This window comes from Salvelinus sp. IW2-2015, linkage group LG26 (assembly GCF_002910315.2).
Source record: "Salvelinus sp. IW2-2015 linkage group LG26, ASM291031v2, whole genome shotgun sequence".
Classification (NCBI taxonomy): Eukaryota; Metazoa; Chordata; class Actinopteri; order Salmoniformes; family Salmonidae; genus Salvelinus; species Salvelinus sp. IW2-2015.
In genome coordinates this window covers 8,469,994-8,493,750 of record NC_036866.1, presented here as the reverse complement: position 1 = coordinate 8,493,750, position 23,757 = coordinate 8,469,994, and the positions used below count along the sequence as shown (strand labels likewise).

General features: G+C 42.3%; 2 protein-coding genes across 2 annotated transcripts in view; one reads left to right on the top strand and one right to left on the bottom strand.

Annotated features, from left to right (window-relative positions):
- The window catches only part of slc30a7 (solute carrier family 30 member 7), a 44,115-nt gene extending 22,744 nt beyond the window's left edge, over positions 1–21,371 (top strand). Inside the window, exons 9-11 of the mRNA XM_023971361.2 lie at positions 20,444–20,534; positions 20,628–20,777; positions 21,190–21,371. Coding sequence (XP_023827129.1) covers positions 20,444–20,534; positions 20,628–20,777; positions 21,190–21,237 — 289 coding nt within the window. The 3' untranslated portion in view covers positions 21,238–21,371. The remainder of the gene's footprint in view (positions 1–20,443; positions 20,535–20,627; positions 20,778–21,189) is intronic.
- A 1,941-nt stretch (positions 21,372–23,312) lies between these two features.
- dph5 (diphthamide biosynthesis 5) overlaps positions 23,313–23,757 on the bottom strand; it is a 48,134-nt gene continuing 47,689 nt past the window's right edge. The window contains 1 exon segment of the mRNA XM_070435383.1: positions 23,313–23,440. Within this exon segment, the coding sequence (XP_070291484.1) occupies positions 23,313–23,440 (128 nt within the window).

Here is a 23,757-nt window from a genome sequence, read left to right as displayed (position 1 = left end):
CCTGACTACAAGAAAGGCATTGATGTTTATGGTTAGGTACAGTCGTGCAATTTTCGCAAATGCGCTTTTGTTAAATCATCCCGTTTGGCGAGGTTGGCTGTCTTTGTTAGGAAGAAATAGTCTTCACACAGTTCGCAACGAGCCAGGCGGGCCAAACCGCATGGATTATATGCAACGCAGGACACGCTAGATAAACTAGTAATCTCATCAACCACGTGTAGTTAACTAGTGATTATGATTGATTGGTTTTTTATAAGAAAAGTTTAATGCTAGCTAGCAACTTACCTTGGCTTCTTACTGCATTCGCGTAACAGGCAGGCTCCTCGGAGTGCAATGTAAAGCAGGTGGTTAGAGCGTTGGACTCGTTAACCGACAGGTTGCAAAGATTGAATCCCTGAGCTGACAAGGTAAAAATGTCGTTCTGCCCCTGAACAAGGCAGTTAACCCACCATTCCTAGGCCGTCATTGAAAATAAGAATGTGTTCTTAACTGACTTGCCTAGTTAAATAAATTTACGTCAACAGTCTTAAGAACCTTGTTTCAGGCTTCTACTGTGAAGGGGGAGCGAATAAGAGCTGTTTGACTAAGAGGTTTGGCAGAATGCCATGAGCTCAGTCTCGCGAGCGCTCGTGAGAGTTAGCTGCGTTCCTTTTCATTTCTAAAGACAAAGGAATTGTCCGGTTGGAATATTACTGAAGATTTATGATAAAAACATCCTAAAGATTGATTCTATGCATCGTTTGACATGTTTCTACAAACTGTAATAGAACTGTCGTCTGAACTAAGTGCCTGCGCCTCTTGAAATTGGATTTTGGAACTAAACGCGCCGAACAAAAAGGAGGTATTTGGACATAAATGGACTTTATCGAACAAAACAAACATTTATTGTGGAACTGGGATTCCTGGGAGTGCATTTTGATGAAGATTATCAAAGGTAAGTGAATATTTATAATGCTATTTCTGACTTCTGTTGACTCCACAACATAGCTGGTATCTGTATGGCTTGTTTTGGTGTCGGATCGCTGTACTCAGATTGCATGGTGTGCTTTTCCGTAAAGCTTTTTTGAAATCTGAGACAGCGGTTGCATTAACTTCTTAGCGCTAGGGGTCAGATTAAAAAAAAATATACATTTTTATTTTATTTTAAATAACGTGCCCAACGTAAAAGGACATTTTCTCTGGCCCAGATTGTAGAATATGCATATAATTTACAGATTAGGATAGAAAACACTCCAAAGTTTCCAAAACTGTCAAAATATTGTATAACAATACTTATTCTGCAAGTGAAAACCTGAGAAAATGTAACCCGGAAGTGATATATACACTGCTCAAAAAAATAAAGGGAACACTAAAATAACACATCCTAGATCTGAATGAATGAAATATTCTTATTAAATTGTTTTTTCTTTACATAGTTGAATGTGCTGACAACAAAATCACACAAATTATTAATGGAAATCAAATTTATCAACCCATGGAGGTCTGGATTTGGAGTCACACTCAAAATTAAAGTGGAAAACAACACTACAGACTGATCCAACTTTGATGTAATGTCCTTAGAACAAGTCAAAATGAGGCCCAGTAGTGTGTGTGGCCTCCACGTGCCTGTATGACCTCCCTACAACGCCTGGGCATGCTCCTGATGAGGTGGCAGATGGTCTCCTGAGGGATCTCCTCCCAGACCTGGACTAAAGCATCCGCCAACTCCTGGACAGTCTGTGGTGCAACGTGGCGTTGGGTGGGATGGAGCCGAAGAGCGATGATGTCCAGATGTGCTTCAATTGGATTTCAGGTCTGGGGAACGGGTGGGCCAGTCCATAGCATCAATGCCTTCCTCTGCAGAGAACTGCTGACACACTCCAGCCACATGAGGTCTAGCATTGTCTTGCATTAGGAGGAACCCAGGGCAAACCGCACGCAAGCATATGGTCTCAACAAGGGGTCTGAGGATCTCATCTCGGTACCAATGTCAGTCAAAGTACCTCTAGCGAGCACATGGAGGGCTGTGCGGCCCCCAAAGAAATGCCCACCCCCACACCATGACTGACCCACCGCCAAACCAGTCATGCTGGAGGATGTTGCAGGCAGCAGAAGGTTCTCCACGGCATCTCCAGACTCTGTCACGTCTGTCACATGTGCTCAGTGTGAACCTGCTTTCATCTGTGAAGAGCACAGGGCGCCAGTGGCGAATTTGCCAATGCTTGGTGTTCTCTGGCACTCGCTCTGAGACTTGAGTAGTTGTTCCCCTTGCTCTGCATGGGTCGCTGCTTCGAGGTGGCTGTTGTCGATGTGTTTCCTGGTTCGAGCCCAGGTAGGAGCGACGAGAGGGACGGAAGCTATACTGTTACACTGGCAATACTAAAGTGCCTATAAGACATCCAATAGTCAAAGGTATATGAAATACAAATCGTCGTTGAGAGAAATAGTCCTATAATTCCTATATAACTACAACATAAATTATTACCTTGGAATATTGAAGACTCATGTTCAATGGAACACCAGCTTTCATATGTTTCTTCATGTTCTGAGCAAGGAACTTCAACGTTAGCTTTTTTATCATGGCACATATTGCACTTTTACTTTCTCCAAAACTATGTTTATGCATTATTTAATGCCAAATTGAAGCTAAATATTTGAAGCTAAATTGATTTATTGATGTGTTAAAATAAGTGTTCATTCAGTATTGTTGTAATTGTCATTATTACAAATAAATGTAATAAATCGACCGATTTTAAAATCGGTATCGGCTTTTTTTGGTTCTCCAATAATCGGTAGGGCGTTGAAAAATCATAATCGGTTTGACCTCTAGTTTGAACCAGTGGTCTTGTTGAAAGCCTTAGTTTAGACAGGCGTGCGGCCGTAAGCACGACCTCCGTTCCCTTTCATTTCTAAAGACAAAGGAATTGTTCGGTTGGAATATTATTGAAGATTTGATAAAAACATCCTTAAGATTGATTCTATAAATCGTTTGACATGTTTCTACGAACTGTAATGGAACTATTTTGACTCTTTCGTCTGGACTTAGTGCCCGTGCATTGTGCATTTGGATTACAGGACTAAACGCGTGAATAAAAAGGAGGTATTTGACATAAAGATGAACTTTATCGAACAAAACAAACATTTTATTGTCTAACATGGAGACCTGGGAGTGCCATCTGATGAAGAATCATCAAAGGTAAAGTGATTCATTTTAACACTATTTCTGACTTTGTGACACTCTCCTTGGCTGGAAAATGGCTGCATGGTTTTCTGTGGCCAGGCGCGACTCTAAATAATCGCATGTGTGCTTTTGCTGTAAAGCTTTTTTGAAATCTGAACACAGGGTTGCATTAAGGAGAAGTTTATCTTTAATCGTCATGTTAAACACTTGTATCTTTGATCAATGTTTTATGATGAGTATTTCTGTAATTTGATAGTGGCGCTCTGCACTTTCACCGAATGTTTTGTTTTGAGACATGCATTTTCTGAACATAACGCGCCAATTTCAAATTTAGGTTTTTGGACATAAAGATGAACTTTATCGAACAAAACACACATTTATTGTCTAACATGGAGTCCTGGGAGTGCCATCTGATGATCATCAAAGGTTAGTGATTAATTTAATCGCTATTTCTGACTTTTGTTAGCCCTTTCCTTGGCTGGAAAATGGCTGTATGGTTTTCTGTGACTAGGCGCTGACCTAACATAATCGCATGGTGTGCTTTCGCAGTAAAGCCTTTTTGAAATRGGACACTGTGGTTAGATTTATTTTAACTTTATCTTTAAAATGGTGTATAATACTTGTATGTTTGAGGAATTTTAATTATGGGATTTCTTTTTGGCGCCCTGCAATTTCACTGGCTGTTGTCGAGGTGGGATGCTACCATCCCACTTGTACCAGAGAGGTTAACTTCTTATGGCTGCAATCCCGTTAACGGGATGATATGACAACAGCCAGTGAAAGTGCAGGGTGCCAAATTCAAACAGAAATCTCATAAATAAAATTCCTCAAACATACAGTGGGGAGAAAAAGTATTTCATACACTGTCGATTTTGCAGGTTTTCCTACTTACAAAGCATGTAGAGGTCTGTAATTTTTATCATAGGTACACTTCAACTGTGAGAGACGGAATCTAAAATCTAAAATCCAGAAAATCACATTGTATGATTTTTAAGTAATTAATTTGCATTTTATTGCATGACATAAGTATTTGATACATCAGAAAAGCAGAACTTAATATTTGGTACAGAGATCATACATTTCCTGCAGTTCTTGACCAGGTTTGCACACACTGCAGCAGGGATTCTGACCCACTCCATACAGACCTTCTCCAGATCTTTCAGGTTTCGGGGCTGTCACTGGGCAATACGGACTTTCAGCTCTCTCCAGAGGTTTTCTATTGAGTTCAGGTCTGGAGACTGGCTAGGCCACTCCAGGACCTTGAGATGCTTCTTACGGAGTCACTCCTTAGTTGCCCTGGCTGTGTGTTTCGGGTCGTTGTCATGCTGGAGGATCCAGCCACGACCCATCTTCAATGCTCTTACTGAGGGAAGGAGGTTGTTGGCCAAGATCTCGCGATACATGGCCCCATCCATCCTCCCCTCAATACGGTGCAGTCGTCCTGGTTCCCCTTTGCAGAAAAGCATCCCCAAAGAATGATGTTTCCACCTCCATGCTTCACGGTTGGATGGTAGTGTTCTTGGGGTGTACTCATCCTTCTTCTTCCTCCAAACACGGCAGTGGGGTTTAGACCAAAAAGCTCTATTTTTGTCTCATCAGACCACATGACCTTCTCCCATTCCTCCTCGGATCATCAGATGGTCATTGGCAAACTTCAGACGGGCCTGGACATGCGCTGGCTTGAGCAGGGGGACCTTGCGTGCGCTGCAGATTTTAATCCATGACGGCGTAGTGTGTTACTAATGGGTTTCTTTGAGACTGTGGTCCCAGCTCTCTTCAGGTCATGACCAGGTCCTGCCGTGTAGTTCTGGGCTGATCCCTCACTTCCCATGATCATTGATGCCCCACGAGGTGGGATCTTGCATGGAGCGCCAGACCGAGAGGTGATTGACCATCATCTTGAACTTCTTCCATTTTCTAATAATTGCACCAACAGTGTTGCCTTCTCACCAAGCTGCTTGCCTATTGTCCTGTAGTCCATCCCAGCCTTGTGCAGGTCTACAATTTTATCCCTGTTGTCCTTACACAGCTCTCTGGTCTTGGCCATTGTGGAGAGGTTGGATCTGTTATTGAGTGGTGTGGACAGGTGTTCTTTTATACAGGTAACGAGTTCAAACCAGGTGCAGTTAATAACAGGTAATGAGTGGAGACAGGAAAACTAACAGGTCTGTGAGCCGGAATTCTTACTGGTTGGTAGGTGATCAAATACTTATGTCATGCAATAAAATGCAAATTAATTACTTAAATCATACAATGTGATTTTCTGGATTCTTGTTTAGATTCCGTCTCTCACAGTTGAAGTGACCTATGATAAAAAATTACAGACCTCTACATGCTTTGTAAGTAGGAAAACCTGCAAAATCGGCAGTGTATCAAATACTTGTTCTCTCCACTGTACATGTATTTTATACCATTTTAAAGGTAATATTGTTGTTTAATCCCACCAAAGTGTCCGATTTCAAATAGGCGTTTCAGCGAAATCAACACAAACGATTATGTTAGGTCACCGCAAAATCACAGACAAAAACACAGTCATTTCCCAGCCAAAGACAGGAGTCACAAAAAGCAGAAATAGAGAAAATGAATCACTAACCTTTTGATCTTCATCAGATGACCATCATAGGACTTCATGTTACACAATACATATGTTTTGTTCGATAAAGTTTATTTATATCCAAAAACTCAGTTTACATTGGCGCCATGTTCAGAAATGCCTCCAAAATATCCGGAGAAATTGCAGAGATCCACGTCAAATAACATAAATACTCATCATAAACTTTGATTAAAGATACATGTTTTACATAGAATTAAAGATACACTTGTTCTTAATGCAACGCTGTGTCAGATTTCAAAAAGCTTTACGCCAAAAGCACAATATTCAATAATCTGAGAACAGCGTTCAGCCACAAAAGCAAAGGCCATACAGTTACCCGCCAAATTGTGCAGTCAACAAAACTCATAAAAAGCATTATAAATCTTCACTTACCTTTGCTGAGCTTTGTCGGAATGCACTCCCAGGACTCCCACTTCCACAAATGTTCGTTTTGTTCGGTAATGTCCATCATTTATGTCCAAAAAMCTATTTTTGTTAGCGTGTTTGGTAAACAAATCCAACGTCAGGAAGCACGTTCACTAAAAGCTGACGAAATGTCCAAAAGTTCCGTAACAGTCAGTAGAAACATGTCAAACGATGTATTGAATCAATCTTAGAATGTTTTTAACAAATCTTGAATAACGTTCCAATCGGAGAATTACATTGACTTCAGATATGTGATGGAACAGAGCTCCCTCTCATGTGAACGCGCATGGTCAGGTCATGGCAGACCTGACTAATTCCCCTCTCATTTGGCCCCCCTTCACAGTAGAGGCATCAGACAAGGTTCTACAGACTGTTGACATCTAGTGGAAGCCGTAGGAAGTGCAAACTCATCCATATCTCGCTGTGAATTCAATAGGATCTTGGTTGAAAATCGACCAGCCTCAGAATTCCCACTTCCTGTTTGGATTTTTTCTCAGGTTTTTTTCCTGCCATATGAGTTCTGTTATACTCAGACATCATTCAAACCATTTTAGAAACTTCTGAGTGTTTTCAATCCAATATGAATAATAATATGCATATATTAGCAACTGGGACTGAGGAGCAGGCAGTTTACTATGGGCACCTCTGTGCACCTTTCATCCAAGCTACTCAATACTGCCCCTGCAGCCATAAGTTAACACTTTTTTTGGTTACTACATGATTCCATATGTGTTATTTCACAATGTCTTCATTATTATTCTACAATGTAGAAAATAGTAAAAAATAAAACCATTGAATGAGTAGGTGTCCAACTTTTCACTGGTACTATATGTTTGTGAGAGAGGACTGTAGTAGGAGGGTCATTGTGCTGGCCCCCCTCCCAGAGGTCTCAAATCATCTGTTGACTTGACCTCAAGCCAAATTCCTCCCTCCCTCCATAGTTCCACAGACAACCCGCCTTATCAGGAATTGAAACTAGACTGTTGCCCTTTTGCCTCCATAGGACCAGAATATGAACTTTCTGCATTTCCCCTTGTCTCACTCAGTAACTTTCCATAGCTCAAATTCCTATCCACCTTTCATTGACCCCAACCTATACATTCCTTATACACGTAATCAATAAGTTCTAGTATGGAAACATGAGTAAGTATATTTCAACAGTTCTTTAAAAACCTGTATGTAAAATATTGTGCGCTTTGTGCCCCCTCGTGGGGCATTTTTTTTTTTTTTGCCACGACACTAACGAGTATCGCGATACTGCTATTGTCCCGGCCCTAGTCTTTAGTGGTGGATCAGTCTTCACCGTAGACACACTGCTCCTGGTGCTGCAGAACAAGATGGAATGACAGGGAAGGCCTGCATGCATTGTCATGTTTCGCTGCTTCAAACTGTCCTCTGTTAATCTTTCTCAAACGCTGCTGCCACCACCACTGTAAGGGGTCTTTGTGTATCCCAGAACATATGGCATCCCAGAAATCATTCTCTTTCCCGCTTTGTAGTATTTTTCAAACATTTAATGCCATGATGCTGCCAAGTAGACTTGTTTATGCTGTGTAAGATTCATGCTCTATACACAAAGGGTTGGATTCAATCCGTATRGCCGAAGTATTGCGGAAGATCTGCGTTGTAGCTCGATTTAAATGCAATGTTCCCTCTTTCGCGGAGACTGCATTCACAGTAAATGCTGCATGTCGGCTCAATCGGAAATGACCTTTTACATTAACGCAGATCTTCAGTGATACAGATTGAACCCAGCCCTAAAGAATGCCCAGCATTGATTGGGATGCTCTGTGTAGCCTGTATCTGACTTAGGAAGCTGAAGTCAACATGACTTGTGATTACATCAGGTTTCAGCCCAACATAACTTTTCCTTGATCACCTCGCCATTCCCAACAGAGACAGTGGTAGGTGCTGTAGCCCAACTAGTAGTCAGCGTGTGGCCCTGCGAGAGGTGACATTTTGGCATCTTAAAAATATATCTTGCTTTTCATATTTTGTTACCCGGTGATTGGTGGAACTAGTGAAATCCAGAGGTTTATTTGGTGAGGAATGGGTCTTGAGACCCAGAGCAGGAAAGAGGCATGAGTAACCTCCATAGTGGCTCTGCTGCTCATGTTTTAGGGGGATTTTCCTTGGTGTGCCACTGTCCTCTGAAGTTGTACAGTAAAGGCAAAGTGTTCAGGGAGTGGGCCCCTTTATGCAAATGATAAACTCAGCCTCTCTGGTAGACTTGTTCTCCATTTCATAGTGTTTGAGTCAGTTCTTTCTTCCTCTCTGGAATGTGATTGTTCCGTTAATATCTGTGAACAAAGCCATCCTTGAGTGTGAATTTCTCCCACTTTCTCCCTCTGAGTGGGGTTTTGTGTCATTGAGACTTAAGCCAAAGCGTTTTTGTCGTTAGCCATCCGTGAAAGGCTATTTTTTTTTTACAGTTCACATGTTAGACAGTAAGGACAAGGGAACCCGCCTAGGCCTATTTTACAGCATGTTGCGTTCCTTCTTGGAACAGAGCGATGCTCATGAAGGACTAATTTTAATACAGGTGCGATATGGGACAAGTGAGGGAAGAATGAAAAGGGGGGAGGAGCAATTAAATAGCACAAAACATTGAGAAGCAGATGTAAACCCCAATATCAGACAAATTTAAAAACAAACAATTAACCTAAACTTTGTAAAAGCACCTCATCTGCAACAGTTTTTTTTTTTTTTTTCTTAATGATCGGCTATGAAAAGCCAACTGACATTTACTCCTGAGGTGCTGACRTGRTGCACCCTCGACAACTACTGTGATTATTATTATTTGACCATGCTGGTCATTTATGAACATTTGAACATCTTGGCCATGTTCTGTTATAATCTCCTCCCGGCACAGCCAGAAGAGGACTGGCCACCCCTCATAGCCTGGTTCCTCTCTAGGTTTCTTCCTAGGTTTTGGCCTTTCTAGGGAGTTTTTCCTAGCCACCGTGCTTCTACACCTGCATTGCTTGCTGTTTGGGGTTTTAGGCTGGGTTTCTGTGCAGCACTTTGAGTTATCAACTGATGTAAGAAGGGCTATATAAATACATTTGATTTGATTTTGGGGGTATTATTTCAGCATTTTTGAGCTTGTTTGTTAATCGGCTGGATGGGAGAAAATGGAAAGAGGGAGGCTGCAAACCAGGGATTTGAAAATAAATCCCCTTTGTGGCTATTTTGTCCCCCCACTCAGAATGTTGTGCGGCTTCGTTGATGCATTTTCCACAGGCCTTGGTATATGTCATGTTTTGCCGTGAATATTTGTTTTTGTTTTGAGATGAATCACCTTCCTGTTAAAGTTCCGTGTAAAGTTACTTTGGGGCCTCGTGTTGTGATATCTTGATTAAAAACTTTAGCACTGGAAACGGTGTTGAATTAATTCCAGAAGTCAAAAGTGAGATTTGGAAAGAACTCAAGTGTAATTACTTGAAGTAGCCTATATTCGCTACAGTTCTTTGTGCCAAGGAATTGAATGGCCATCATCGATTTGTGGGATTCAAGATTCATACAATATTGGCCCACAGATATAATTTACTATTTGATTAACCAGTGAAATGGTGCGTAGTTCTTCTAGTGCGAATTCATGAGTTTTTGTTATTGGCCTGGCAGAGGGACTGTGGGTTGTTTGGAGAAATGGAAGTCATTTTGCGCTGTATCTTTTACTGACGTTGACCACATTTGAGGCTGGAGGACAATTAAGGGGAGGGGGGCAGCTTCTCCCTCCTCCCTGAAGGATGTCTCACCTAGCCATTTTTAAGATGAATGCACTAATTGTAAGTTGCTCTGGAATAGAGTCTGCTAAATGACTAAAATGTAAGGCCTTGTGGCTGCTGGCCTCACACCGGGGGGGGGGAATATCTGGGCTGGCTGAGGGGAATATCTGGGCTGGCTGAGGAGAATATCTGGGCTGGCTGAGGACAGATGGAACAGTCTGCGCAGCATGTGATTATGGCCATGGAGAGCAGTGGTTAGAGGCCCCTCCAAGCCTCTTGGCTCTCTATGTCGTTGTGTGTTAGCTGGGACCCCATGTGGGACCAAGAGCCAGGCTGAGGATCCTCTCTTCCTGTTGAAGGAAAAGCAGCCAAAGGCTAGGTAATGACTCCAGGTGAAAGCCTGGAAACCAGATAAAGTAGGTGTGAATATATTAGCACGGGCTATGTAAATACAAGCACTAGTCAAGGCCTTTGGGGATGGTGATTTGGCTCTGAAATTATATGGATGACTATGGCCCTATTCCAACTAAGAGATGGAGATTCTGAGGAGCGGAGTGGAGAAAGAGATGTCTACTTTTCAATTCACATTACATCCTTGCCTTTTGTTGTGACTGGCAATGCGACGTTCTTGGTCTGCAGCTCAAATTGACCGTGAATATCACAGTTTACTGGCCACTAGCCAGTAAACACAAACCTATTTAACAATCAGAGCAAATTTTCTTCTAAAACCAGGGTTGGGGAGTAACGGATTACATGTAAGGGATTACAAAAACCCGGTAACTGTAATCCGTTACGTTACCAGCAAAAATATTGTAATCAGATTACAGATACTTTTGAAAACTTGATGTTTACTTTGAGGATTACTTTTAAATTCAAAGGATCATTGACCCTTCTCTGTTTTCTCAATGACGTTCAAATCGGCACTGAAAAAAGGCGCAAGTTTAAATTTGTACAACGTGGCAAGTCTAACCATAAATCAGAGACCACTATGATGGCACACCAAATGTTTTTGATGGATTGGAGGAAGAGGCTTTTGTAGGCTGTCTTCCAATGGTGTGACTGCTGTCGGCACCCAAAGATTTTCCAACTTGAAAAAACCACTTGCAGGTAAGGATGACAGTAGTGATGTAGTCTACGGTGATACGGATATCACTTATTATTGATATCTACGTAGCGCATTGATGTGAATAACACTGCTGCTCTCTTAGCTATTTGCGCCTTACGGATTGTTGTTGTGGATGGCTGTTCACAAATCTAAATCTGTATTTGAACCCAATAACGGTTGAATTCAATTAGTTTTAAGCTGCCAATCAATCATTGTTTTTGAAACCAGTGGACAAGACAGTGACAAATGCGCTATTGCAACAGCTGCGTAGGGCGGATCCCAGCCTATGAAATAAAAGTGGGGTTTTTATTACTCAATCTAAATCATGCTGATTTTATTTTTATCCATAGGCCTAATGGACACATGCTCAAATTCAAACACTTTTTGTAGACGTAAAGGGGCAATCTTTGGGGCGGCAGGAAGCCTAGTGGTTAGAGCGTTGGGCCAGTAACCGAAAGGTTGCTAGATTGAATCCCCTGCAACCAAACCCTATTAGCAACACTCTTGAATAATGCAACAATCCACAAGCATGTGCAGACAAAGGGTTTTTCTAGTCCGTAAACATTACGTTAGTTGACAATATAGAGCTAACTAACATTAACAACATGCTTCATGATTAAGTAACGCTAGCATATCAATAATGAACGTTAACACCTCCCATAAGAATATAAAAGTGCAGTAACGTTATCATACAGTGTCACTGTTCCCTGGGCGCCGGAGACGTGGATGTAGATTACGGCAGCCCCCCGCACCTCTTAGATTCAGAGGGGTTGGGTTAATTGCGGAAGACGCATTTCAGTTGAATACATTCATTTGGACAACTGACTGACTAAGCAATATAATTTCTGCATCCTTTCAAACGTGTTGGCTGTAGCTGAATGCCTATGTTTAGCTGAACCATAGCTATATAGATCAAATGAAGCCTTAGAGCGCCTATCAAACCAGGCTTTGTTTTATCAATATGGAAGTCATTGAGGTAAAAGCAAATTGTGACTGAAAATGTTGATCATTCCCTGGGGAGTTGCTTCTTGCCTGGATCGTGGCGGTGGCTCAGTGCAGTCAATCATTTTTATTTGTTTTGAAATTTAAAGTAATTTGTTTTTTTAATGGAAAATGTTAATCCATTTTTACTGTAAAGGTCTTTTTACATAGTCTTTAAACGAACCGATCTCAGTTCTCTTTATAGTGGGGGGGAGAAGAAAAAAAAAAAWATATATATATATATACAAAAAAGCCAAATAACTCGGTTCTCTTTGTATTCACACTGCCCTTGCCTTTGAATGAGGACTCAACTCTCTTGCCAGTTCACTTCACCTATTTTGTTGTCCGAGTCCTCTTTTGCGTTCACATTGCTATGTTTAGAAAGGAACCAAGCTATTTTTATTTTTACATTCACTCAATGCACTCTGGGTTTTTACCAAGTGCAGGACAAGCCATTCCATCACAACGTGTTATTGGACAGCTAGATATACCGACTTACATTTTGGAAGCAAATAGATTGCATTTAGTTAAAATAAAAAATAAAATTTGTATTTATCACATGCTGAATACAACTGGTGTAGACTTTACAGTGAAATACTTGCTTACGAACCTATCCCAACGATGCAGTTAAATTATAATATAAAATAGTAACTCATTCTCAAAACTCATTCTGATTGGTTCTATTTTTGTTTCATCAGACCAGAGGACATTTCTCCAAAAAGTACGATCTTTGTCCCCATGTGCAGTTGCAAACCGTAGTCTTGCTTTTTTTATGGCGGTTTTGGAGCAGTGGCTTCTTCCTTGCTGAGCGGACTTTCAGGTTATGTCGATATAGGACTTGTTTTACTGTGGATGTAGATTATTTTGTATCTGTTTCCTCCAGCATCTTCACAAGGTCCTTTGTTGTTCTGGGATTGATTTGCACTTTTTGCACCACAGTGCGTTCATCTCTAGGAGACAGAACGCGTCTCCATCATGAGCGGTATGACGGCTGCGTGGTCCCATGGTGTTTTTACTTGCGTACTATTGTTTGTACAGATGAACGTGGTACCTTCAGGCGTTTGGAAATTGCTCKCAAGGATGAACCAGACTTGTGGAGGTCTACCATTTAGGTCCTGGCTGATTTCTGTTGATTTTCCCATGATGTCAAGAAAAGAGGCACTGAGTTTGAAGGTAGGCCTTGAAATGCATCCACAGGTACACTTCCAATTGACTCAAAAGCCATGACATAATTTTCTGCAATTTCCCAAGCTGTTTAAAGGCACAGTCAATTTAGTGTATGTAAACTTCTAACCCACTGGAATTGTGATACAGTGACTTGTAAGTGAAATAATCTGTCTGTAAACAATTGTTGGAAAAATTACTTGTCATGCACAAAGTAGATGTCCTAACCGACTTCCCAAAACAATAGTTTGTTAACAAGAAATTTGTGGACTCCAACCTAAGTGTATGTAAACTTCCGACTTCAACTGTACGAGGTACTTGAAGTAGATGAAGGCAGGGTAGAGTGACTAGGCATCAGGATAAATAATGAGTAAAATAAAGAACAGAGTAGCAACAGCAAATGTGTGTTTGTGTTGTCGTTTCTGTGCATATGTAGTGTTTGAATGTGTGAGGGTTTTGTGTGGGAGTGAGTGTGTGTATATAAAGTCTAGTGAGTGTGGGCAGGGTCAGTACAAGATAGTCATTGCAGATAGTTTGGGTACCATAATTAACTATTTAGCAGTCTTATGGCTTGGGAGTAGAAACTGTCTGCCTGTTGGTCCGAGAGCCGATGCTCCGGTACCTTTTGCCGGACGGTAGCAGAGTGAGCAGTCGGGCCTTCCTCACACCGCCTGATATAGAGGTCCTGGATGATAGGGAGCTCGGCCCCAGTGATGTACTGGGCTGTCCGCACCGCCCTTTGTACGGTGGTGCAATTGCCATATCAAGCGGTGATACAGCCAGTCAAGATGCTCTCAATGGGGCAGTTGTAGAACCTTTTTGAGAATCTGAAGGCCCATGCCAAATCTTTTAATCCTCAGAGGGAAGAGGTGCTGCCATACCCGTTTCACGACTGTGGGTATGTGTGGACCATGTTAAGTCCTTAGTGTTGTGGATGCCATGGAACTTGAAACTCTCGACCCGCTCCACAACAGCCCCGTCGATGTGTATGGGGGCATGCTTTCCCCTCTTTCTCCTATTGTCCACGATCAGCTCCCCTGCCATACCAAGTGTGAAAACACCCTAAGATTTTTGGCTCAACGAGACATTTGTGTTTACACTGCCCTGCTAAGAGGGGGGCAACTGTTGGGAGAGTGTTGTACCTCCGGAGGTAGCGGTTAAGACGTGACAAGTTCGCAAGTTTACATTCCAGTATATGTGTAGTCGGGTATTTTTTACAAAAAAATCTAAGTGTGAAGACCCTCTATGGTAATGCTAATTAGAGATTGTGTGCTGAGAGGGATTCGTGTTAGTGTGGCAACTCATTGTCACATGTGTTTGGACAGTACATACCCAGGTGCCATACAAAGGTTAATTTGAATGACATAAAGGCCTAACAGGGTTGAGTGGTCGTAAGTAGACTTGAATGGGAGTATATATTGACCCAATTGTTGAAGGCTTAACGAACAAGTCCTTCATAGAAATGGAAAGCATTCTCTAAGATGTGTCACTTCTATTACAGGTCACCCACTGTAATGACACAATTAGTCAAAAAGGCCTACTCTTACAGTTTGACCTCTGTTCCATCATTCCCTCTCATGAACTGGACTTGGCAGTAGACATTGTTTTGGCTGGTAATGAATGTGAGATTTCAGGCTGAGGTCAGGTAATGGCCAAGCGAGATATGGAACCCTTCTTCCACATTACTTCTGTGAAAGCCCTTTCTGGTGGTCACGTAGGACGCTATGTTTACATTGTTCAATCTTTCATTCTCTTTGTTCCCTCGCGTTTTCTTGACTCAATGAGTTAATGCATAATAGCTCTTAAACAACCAGTTTTCACTTATTTTGTAGTTTCTTATAAATGTGCAGTTTTTTTGTTTTAATAAAAAAAAATGGATGACAATGTAGAAGAGCTTCTGCTTCCCCTGTCTCCCTCGCTCCCCCGTTTGTTTAATGTAACCATTCTAGTGTAGCCAACAGTAATAACAGGTTTTCACATGATCCTTTCAATCAGAGGGACTTCTGATAGAAGCGTTGGTCTTGGTTGTGGGGCGGAGATTTCTCTAGCATGTCATGCATTGCCATTGGCTCTCCATTTCGGTAATTACAGGTTTCCGAGTTCCTTTTGAATTGTTATTTCTCCTCATCCTCCTCTTTTCATTAGCTTTGGTCATGTTCAAGGCCTTGCATCTGAGACTATTTATGTATCCATCTTGCCTTCTCAAAATGGCTAACTTCCCAGCCCACTTTATTCATGGTGGGTCTGTGTCCATTTTTTTTTTTTTTATGTTGTAACGATGAACATATGCTTCCGTTCAGAATGTGTGGATGGAGGTAGGGCTGTTGCGGTGACCGTATAGGCATGAAGGCAGTCAAATTCATGTGACCGTTTAGTCACGGTAATTAGGCTTCTCCAAGCTCTGATGCTGCTGATGGTCATTAGTAGCCTACCAAACTTGCTAACTGCCTGGTACTCAACACTCTATTGTCCCTCTAACCACTCTGACATCAACTTTAATCATATTAAGCACATTGCTACTCTTTACAACAGGAGTATAGCCTACTTGGCTGGCATGAAAATGGGAAAAGCAGCTATTTACAGTGCCTTCAGAAAGTATTCAGACCTCTTGACTTTTCCCACATTTTGTTACATTTAAGCCTTATTCTAAAATTGATTTAAATAGTTGTTTTCCCTCAATCTACACACACTACCCCATAATGTTAAAGCAAAAGCAGGTTTTTAGAAATTGTTGCTAATTTATTAAAAATAAACATTACGTTTACATAAGTATTCAGACTCTTTACTCAGTACTTTGTTGAAGCACCTTTTGGCAGCGATTATAGCATCGAGTCTTCTTGGGTATGACACTACAAGCTTGTCACACCTGTATTTGGGGAGTTTCTCCCATTCTTCTCTGCAGATCCTCTCAAGCTCGGTCAGGTTGGATAGGGAGCATTGCAGCACAGCTATTTTCGGGTTTCTCCAGAGATGTTAGATCAGGTTCAAGTCCTGGGTCTGGCTCGGCCACTCAAGGACATTCAGAGACTTGTCCTTGAAGCCACTCCTGCTTTGTCTTGGCTGTGTGCTTAGGGTCGTTGTCCTGTTGGAAGGTGAACCTTATCTACAGTCTGAGGACCTGAGCGCTCGGGAGCAGGTTTTCATCAAGAATCTCTCTGTACTTTGCTCCGTTCATCTTTGCCTCGATCCTGACTAGTCTCCCAGTTCCTGCCGCTGAAAAATGCTGATGCTGCCACCACCATGCTTCACCGTAGGGGTGGTGCCAGTTTTCCTCTAGACCTGACGCCTGGCAATCAGGCCAAATAGTTCCATCTTGAGAATCTCTTGTTTCTCATGGTCTGAGAGTCTTTAGGTGCCGTTTGGCAAACTCTAAGCGGGATGTCATGTGCCTTATACTGAGGAGTGGCTTATGTCTGGCCACTCTACCATAAAGGCCTGATTGGTGGAGTGTTGCGGAGATGGTTGTCTTTCTGGAAGTTTCTCCAATCTCCACAGAGGAACTCTGGAGCTCTGTCAGTGACCATCAGGTTCTTGGTCACATCCTTGACCAAGGCAGTCTCCACCAATTGCTCAGTTTGGCCGGCTCTAGGAAGAGTCTTGGTAGTTCCAAACTTCTTCCATTTAAGAATGATGGAGGCCACTGTGTTCTTGGGGACCTTCAATGCTGCAGAATGTTTTTTGTACCCTTCTGCAGACGTGCCTCGGACAATTCCTTCGAACTCATGGCTTGGTTTTTGCTCTGACATGCACTGTCAACTGTGGGACCTTATATAGACAGGTGTGTACCTTTCCAAATCATGTCCAATCAATTGAATTTACCACAGGTGGACTCCAATCAAGTTGTAGAAACATCTCAAGGATGGAAAAATGGAAACAGGATGTACTTGAGCTCAATTATGAATCTCATAGCAAAGGATCTGAATACTTATGTAAATAAGGTATTTCTGTTTATATATATATATATCTATATCTATCTATATATATATATATATATATCTAATAGATTTGGAAAATGTACTTAACCTGTTTTCGCTTTGAATTATATGGTATTGTGTGTAGATTGCTTAGGATTTCTTTTGATTTAATCGATTTTGGAATAAGGCTGTAACATAGCAAAATGTGAAAAGTCAAGGGGTCTGAATACTTTCCGAAGGCACTGTAAGTGCCTAGATGCCCCCCCCCCCCCCGTTTCAAGCCAATTAAGCATATAGGAGTAGCTATTTCTTTAACCGCTCAACACAGAATAGCCGCATGTGCACACTCCCTCAAATCGTTTGGAGAAAATAGCCTTTCAATTGTGTTCTTCATACTATAAAATATGCAGTGGAATTCTAAGAAAATATTGTCTGCTAATTGAACTAGTGTCGCCCACAGCCATATGGCATAGCCAGATCAGGACCTAACATAAGGACAACACAGAGTATGCTATTCTGTTCTTCTGAAATAGACTACATTTTCTTCATYTCATGCTTCTTTAGACCTGTCTAAAATAAATAATGGATTTATTGTGAAGGTGTAGGCTATATTAAATATAACATTTACATTTAAAAAAAAGTCTAAATCCAAAGTTGCATCAGTGGCTTGTAGGCTGTGTGGGTGCCAGGAGAAGCTAAATGTTTTAAGTCTGTTAAAAGGGCTATATGAATTATTATGATCGCTATGTGGGCCTCTGGTGACTCAGTCCATGATGTTGCCTCTACTCGGCTACACAGGAAGGCTTGGAACAATAGTATGATGTCAGAGCACAATCTCCTCGTGCTGGGAGCTTTCCTGTTTTCAGATGATTGTCCAGAGTATTGGCAAACATGGAGGCAGCTGAGTAGGTCATAAATGTCACTTTACATGAACATTTGTAATTTAGCAGACATTAAGCACAAAGGGCTTACAGAAAGTTATGAATTTATGATTGAAGAGCATGGTACTTCTGGAAAACAGAATAAATATTTCTACATTACTTACTTTCTTGAATGAAATCATGAGGCGAAACAAGAAGAGACAAGCTCCTGACTACGAAAAGAATGACTTTTCAAGCAATACATTATGGCCTTAATACACTGAGGTTATTGGCTTCTTCCCCAGTAGCATACATGGTTCAGTACAACACACATATTACACAAACCTCTTGTGTGTTCTGAATTGTTAAGTGTGGTACCACAGTTTACTGGCCAGCTTTGCTGAGCAGTCAGGAAATGGATGGATCACTAAAAGGCTCCTCATTACTGTTAATGTCAGGTTGGCGAAAATAAAAGCTTCTGTAATGGCTGCCCATACCTTCGTAATCGTAACTTCTCTATTACCGAGTAAGCTATTATTCTAAAAGTACAGTACAGACAGACGTGAACAAACTTTTAGTGTATTAATTTAGCTGCAATTCAAGGACATTTAGTCAATTATTGTATGGCTTTTACAAGTTATTACAAAATGACACTGAAAATAAAAATGTCATGGCTGTTATTACAATTATTGTTCTACTTATTCTGTTTTGCTTCAGACTCTAGTGCAGTAATCTGTTTGCAGATTGAAGTTGTTCCTGACTTCAAATTTGCTCAAAGGTTCTCTTTTCTCATCACCCATATTCGGTTTCATAATTACATGGTGGATTGTAGGGTAGAGAGATGTTTGCTACATTTGGACCAGACCCGTATGACTCATCAAAGGCGAAGCTAAAGAATGTACAATAGCCTAGCAACAAGCAGGCTCAAACACTGGTACATTCTTATTTATAAGGCCATTTTATCTATCCTCCTAGCTCGAACTGAAAACACACACAAAAGGTCAGATCTCAATCTTGTTTTATGCTAACAGTCCCGAAAATTAGAACCAAGCATGGAAAAAGGTCCTTTCATTACTCAGCTCCCTGGTCTTGGAATTCCCTCCAAACCAACCAAAACTACAGGAGCTGGTGTCCCTGGAGGAGTTCAAAGGACAAATTGATAGTTTGAGACATGTAGTTGTCACCCGATGTCACTAGTTTGTGTTGCCTTATGTATGGAAGCATGCTTTACTTCACACACACACTGTTTGTTTGCTGTTGTCAGTGTCAGGCCTTTCCCCTCTTGCCAGGCCGTGATTGTAAGTAAGAATTTGTTCTTAATGGACTTGCCTGATTAAATAACACATTATACTGGTTATAGTAGTGTTACTAATGTGTGGTGTACGGTAGTGCAAGGAAGACTGTAGACGTGGAGGAAGGGCAACATTTCTTTTGCCCATGTTGGCAAGGACTATTTGGGGTGTAGGGGGGGATTCTGCGATGATGGAGGGGGTGTGGTTTTGGGGACAGGGAAAGACGCCAAACCCTCTAATGGCTCACATATGCTGTGGTGGTCGGCCTTGTGGCTTTGGAATACGGGTCTGGCGGAACGTGCCATGACAGATGTGCTTTTTGAAACTGTGGGCGCAAGATTGTTGAGAGGAGACAAAAGAAAGGAGCAAGAGTGGCTGGCATGGCACTGTCCAGCCTCATGAAGGCACTGTCCAGCCTCATGAAGGCACTGTCCAGCCTCATGAAGGCACTGTCCAGCCTCATGAAGGCACTGTCCAGCCTCATGAAGGCACTGTCCAGCCTCATGAAGGCACTGTCCAGCCTCATGAAGGCACTGTCCAGCCTCATGAAGGCACTGTTCAACTATGCGAGTAGTTTCGACTGCAGCCGGCTTGGTCTGCAAAGCACTTCTCCTGCTCTCTGAAAGCAGCTTCTGTGACTTCAAACTCTGCAAGGTATGGCTAGGTGGTTTGATGGCAAAACATCCCTATTTGACCTAGGCCTGCCATTTTGTGAGGAATTCCAGATAATTGAGAGGTTTATGTTGGAACGAAGAGACTTGGGGGCTCTATTCATTCTGGAAAGCTGAAGCGTTACAGATTCCGCGATTAGAAATGGGAAGGGAATTTCCGACAGCCTTCATATGCAGCATTTACCATTATTGCAGTCTCTGCTGGAGCAGGAACATTGCCGTTAAATTTAAACCACAATATAAAGCTGAACTTGCGAGATGGGGCTTGAATAGAGCCCTAGAGCAGAAATATTACCCATGTTTCCACTAATTAAAATAACATTRGTCAATCCTGTGTTATGGGTCCGTACCTACCTGCCTGACCTCGCCGAGCAAGCTCTGTCATTGCCCAGGGTTCATGTTGGTCAGCTTGACTCCTGCCCCAGTGGCACGATATCACTTTGGCATCCCTTGGCCCTGGGCCTGCCAGGTTAATGAGTGTTAACAGGAAAGTGTAGAGTTGGGGTAAATAAGTCACTCAACTTTTATTTAATCCTTTCCCTCTGCCAGTGTGGTGCCCTTGCTCAGGGAGTCCATTGGGATTCTGATGCAGCGAACTCCGCCTTCTCTGGACAACGCCCTGCCAGAGTGCTACCAGAGGGTAAGTGCTGCACAACCATGCCTCAACCATACCCTCACATCAAAGCTGAAAACATGGTGGGAAATGGTACTATAAATCTGTGTGTGTTTGCAGGTGCAGCAGTTACAGGGTGTGTACAACCTGCAGGAGCCTCACTTCTGGACCCTATGCACAGATGTCTACATCGGCACACTCAAGCTGCTAATCGCACCCGATGCTGATGGCAAATGGATTCTTAGCCAAACACATAACATTTTCACACAGGTAGGAAAGCCATCCCTTTGTAATTTAACACACATGGCCATTCTCCTACAAGTACACACACTGATTAGCCAGCAGCAGATAGGAAACCACAAAATCACTGGTAACATTTGAAAACAACAGCCAACTGGTCAGCAGACAAAATGAAGTTGCTCCTTGGTTTATGGGCAGATGATCAGTCTATTCAAGTCCAGGTGGAAGGTGTGAAACAAAGATGTAGCAGCTGAGTTCGACAAGCTGGGTATTAAGAGCTCTGCCATGACCACTATACTGTCTTATTAACATTAGAATGACATTACACCTGTACTAGGTAATGACGGGCCACAAATGTCAGCGACGTGAAAGGAAAAAATCTTCACTGTGACGGATGTTGATGCAAAGCTTGACAGTTTGTCTCAATTGTACTTATCCACAGGCTGGAATACGGCAACTGTATGTCCAGATTGAAGTGGCAGCGATGTAGGGGGACTCGTTCCTCTCTATGTCCCCGGGGGTCGTGGGACCAAAGCCCTCTGTGCTGCTGTTGGGGTTCCTCCCCACCATGTTCCCCCCGCATCTCTCTGGGTCTCAAAGTTTACATCCCAAACCAAGGACCAAGACCGAAGCAGCTATAGGACAAGTACACTGACTTTTGGGAGGAAACAAAAAAACGATGGAAACCAAAACTTGCCAATTATGTGACGTCTGCGAGGAAAACAAGAACTTTGCTTCAGACACTGCACACCCACACACACACACTTCCACCCATTCTACTGTTTAGGATGTTTTTTTGTTTTAATGTCAGAACTCACGGGCCATACTGTATGTCTTGGTTAGATCCTTTTTCCCATTAAGATGGGGTTTTAATTAATTGAACTATTGTCTGATAGGAGTTTAAGTACACTTCAATGGACGTTTTGTGTTAAGCCCTGCAATCATGTAAGATCCATCAATAATCAACGTTTGTACGTCTATCATACCAGTCAGTCCCACATAATTAACTAGGGGGCATATTCCGTTTGGCCATTTAGTTGCACTTTGCACACTTGAGCCATTCAACTGTCATTCTGGGTTTCTTAAGTGCCTTTTGAATCAAGTAATGGACAATCAGTCATATCCTCATGTGAGAAGCCATTCGTTTACGTATGTGCGACTGGAATCATCATGTCCTTCAAGACCCGGAGGGAATCAGACGGCCGACATGGGTCTTATTCCAACTCTTTGGTTCCATCTTTGATCGAACATCCTTTTGAGAGTTGTCAGGGTAATTTTTCCTGGGAAAGTTGTAAGAATTCCTCTTGACCATGCTTGACATAATTCCCTGGACGGCACACAGCAGCTTTATTTGAACCATGAACAGCTGCTTACCACCTTGTTAAAGGGGATGGTTGAAACAGACATCAAAATGAAGTTAGCCTAAAACCCAGGATTTTATTGTCCTCATTGGTCTTAAGTTTGCAGTTGGCCAGTTCCAATCTTCTTTTGAAATGTAATAAATGATTTTACTGCACATTTTATATTCTTTCTCATTATTTATGTTGCAGGAATGGAGGTTGACATGGGATAATAGTTTAAACTTCACCTTGAAAAGGTTTGGCTAAGCTTGTGTATATCTCAGTTTGTTTAGTTCCACTGTTAATTGTTACATGTTTGACAGACGTGGTGCATGTCTTTAAACAAGGAAAATGCTCTGTCATCCATGATTTCCTATCTGTAAATAATTACTTTACCAAATCTCATACTCTTAAGGCTGGTTTTACAGACCCAGAAAAAGGTGGCTAGCATTCCAGGTTGTCTTTTTTTGCCGTTGCGCTGTGCAACTCTGATTGCCTAAGAAAATAACAATAGGAAGTAGCAAACACTCGTAACAATTTGATCACCTAAAAGCATTCTCTTTTTAGATAATCTCCATTAAAAAGTGGTTTTAAAGTCCAGGAATTGGCTTAGTCTGGGTAACTGGCCCTAAGATAACTGATTGCATTTGCCTTAGTCTGTGTTGTCATTTTCCAATACAAGACTACAGAACAGCTTCACTTTTTACCAAGACACTGATGTTACTGAGCAGTTGTGTAACTCCGTGACCTTTTTCTTCATTTCCTCCTCAATCAGGCTAATGACATTTTATGACACAATACAGACAACGACCAGCGAGCGTCAAGATAATTTGTTGACCCTGGTTCCAAGGCCATAGTGAGATTAAGCTATCGGATACATTGGTGTATTCAGAGTACAATAGCCCTAAAGCAATCACTGGCTCTCCTTATGGCATGTTGACCCATCACCCTGACCCTACTGCTGCATTTGTGTCGTTCATCTGTTAGGCGAGTCAAGTCAACAACGGTATGGATAAGAGTTGGTGGGCGTATACAACACATGGCTCTAGGTGTAACTGTCTCAGACTGTCTTTGTGGAGAACCTTCAGAGATCCTGAGAGTCAGTTTTGAGATGGGGTGTGTGCATTAGGAGTTGTACGTTGAGCTGTCATGAGGTCCTGCCGTATGCCGGGGGTGACGGCTGACAGACATAGCGTGTCTACCTCTAGCGGGTGCAGGTGACCCGTCACGATCGTGGAGTGTAGCAGGCCGCCAGGTCACAAGACGCCAGCTGGCAGAGCGTCCCCGTGCGGATGGCCTGGTCCTCGGCTCCCACCCTGGCCGGACCCACGCATATCTTCTCKTCACTAATGGCTAGAGGGAGGGAGAGAGACAATCAGCGGTATTGCTTTTATGTGTACATTAAAAGCCCACTACTTTGTTTGAAAAACAATGAAATGGCAGCCCTGGAGGTCTGGAGTAATGTAAGGCCAATGGTTTCATACTGACCAGACTTACAAGTCACAGGAAGTCGGTGGCACCTTAATTGGGGAGTACGGGCTCATGGTAATGGCTGGAGCGGATTGTTATCAAATACATCGAACACATGGTTTCCATGTGTTTGATGCCATTCCATTCTCTCTGTTCCAGCCATTATTATGAGCCATCCTCCACTCTGCAGCTTCCACTGC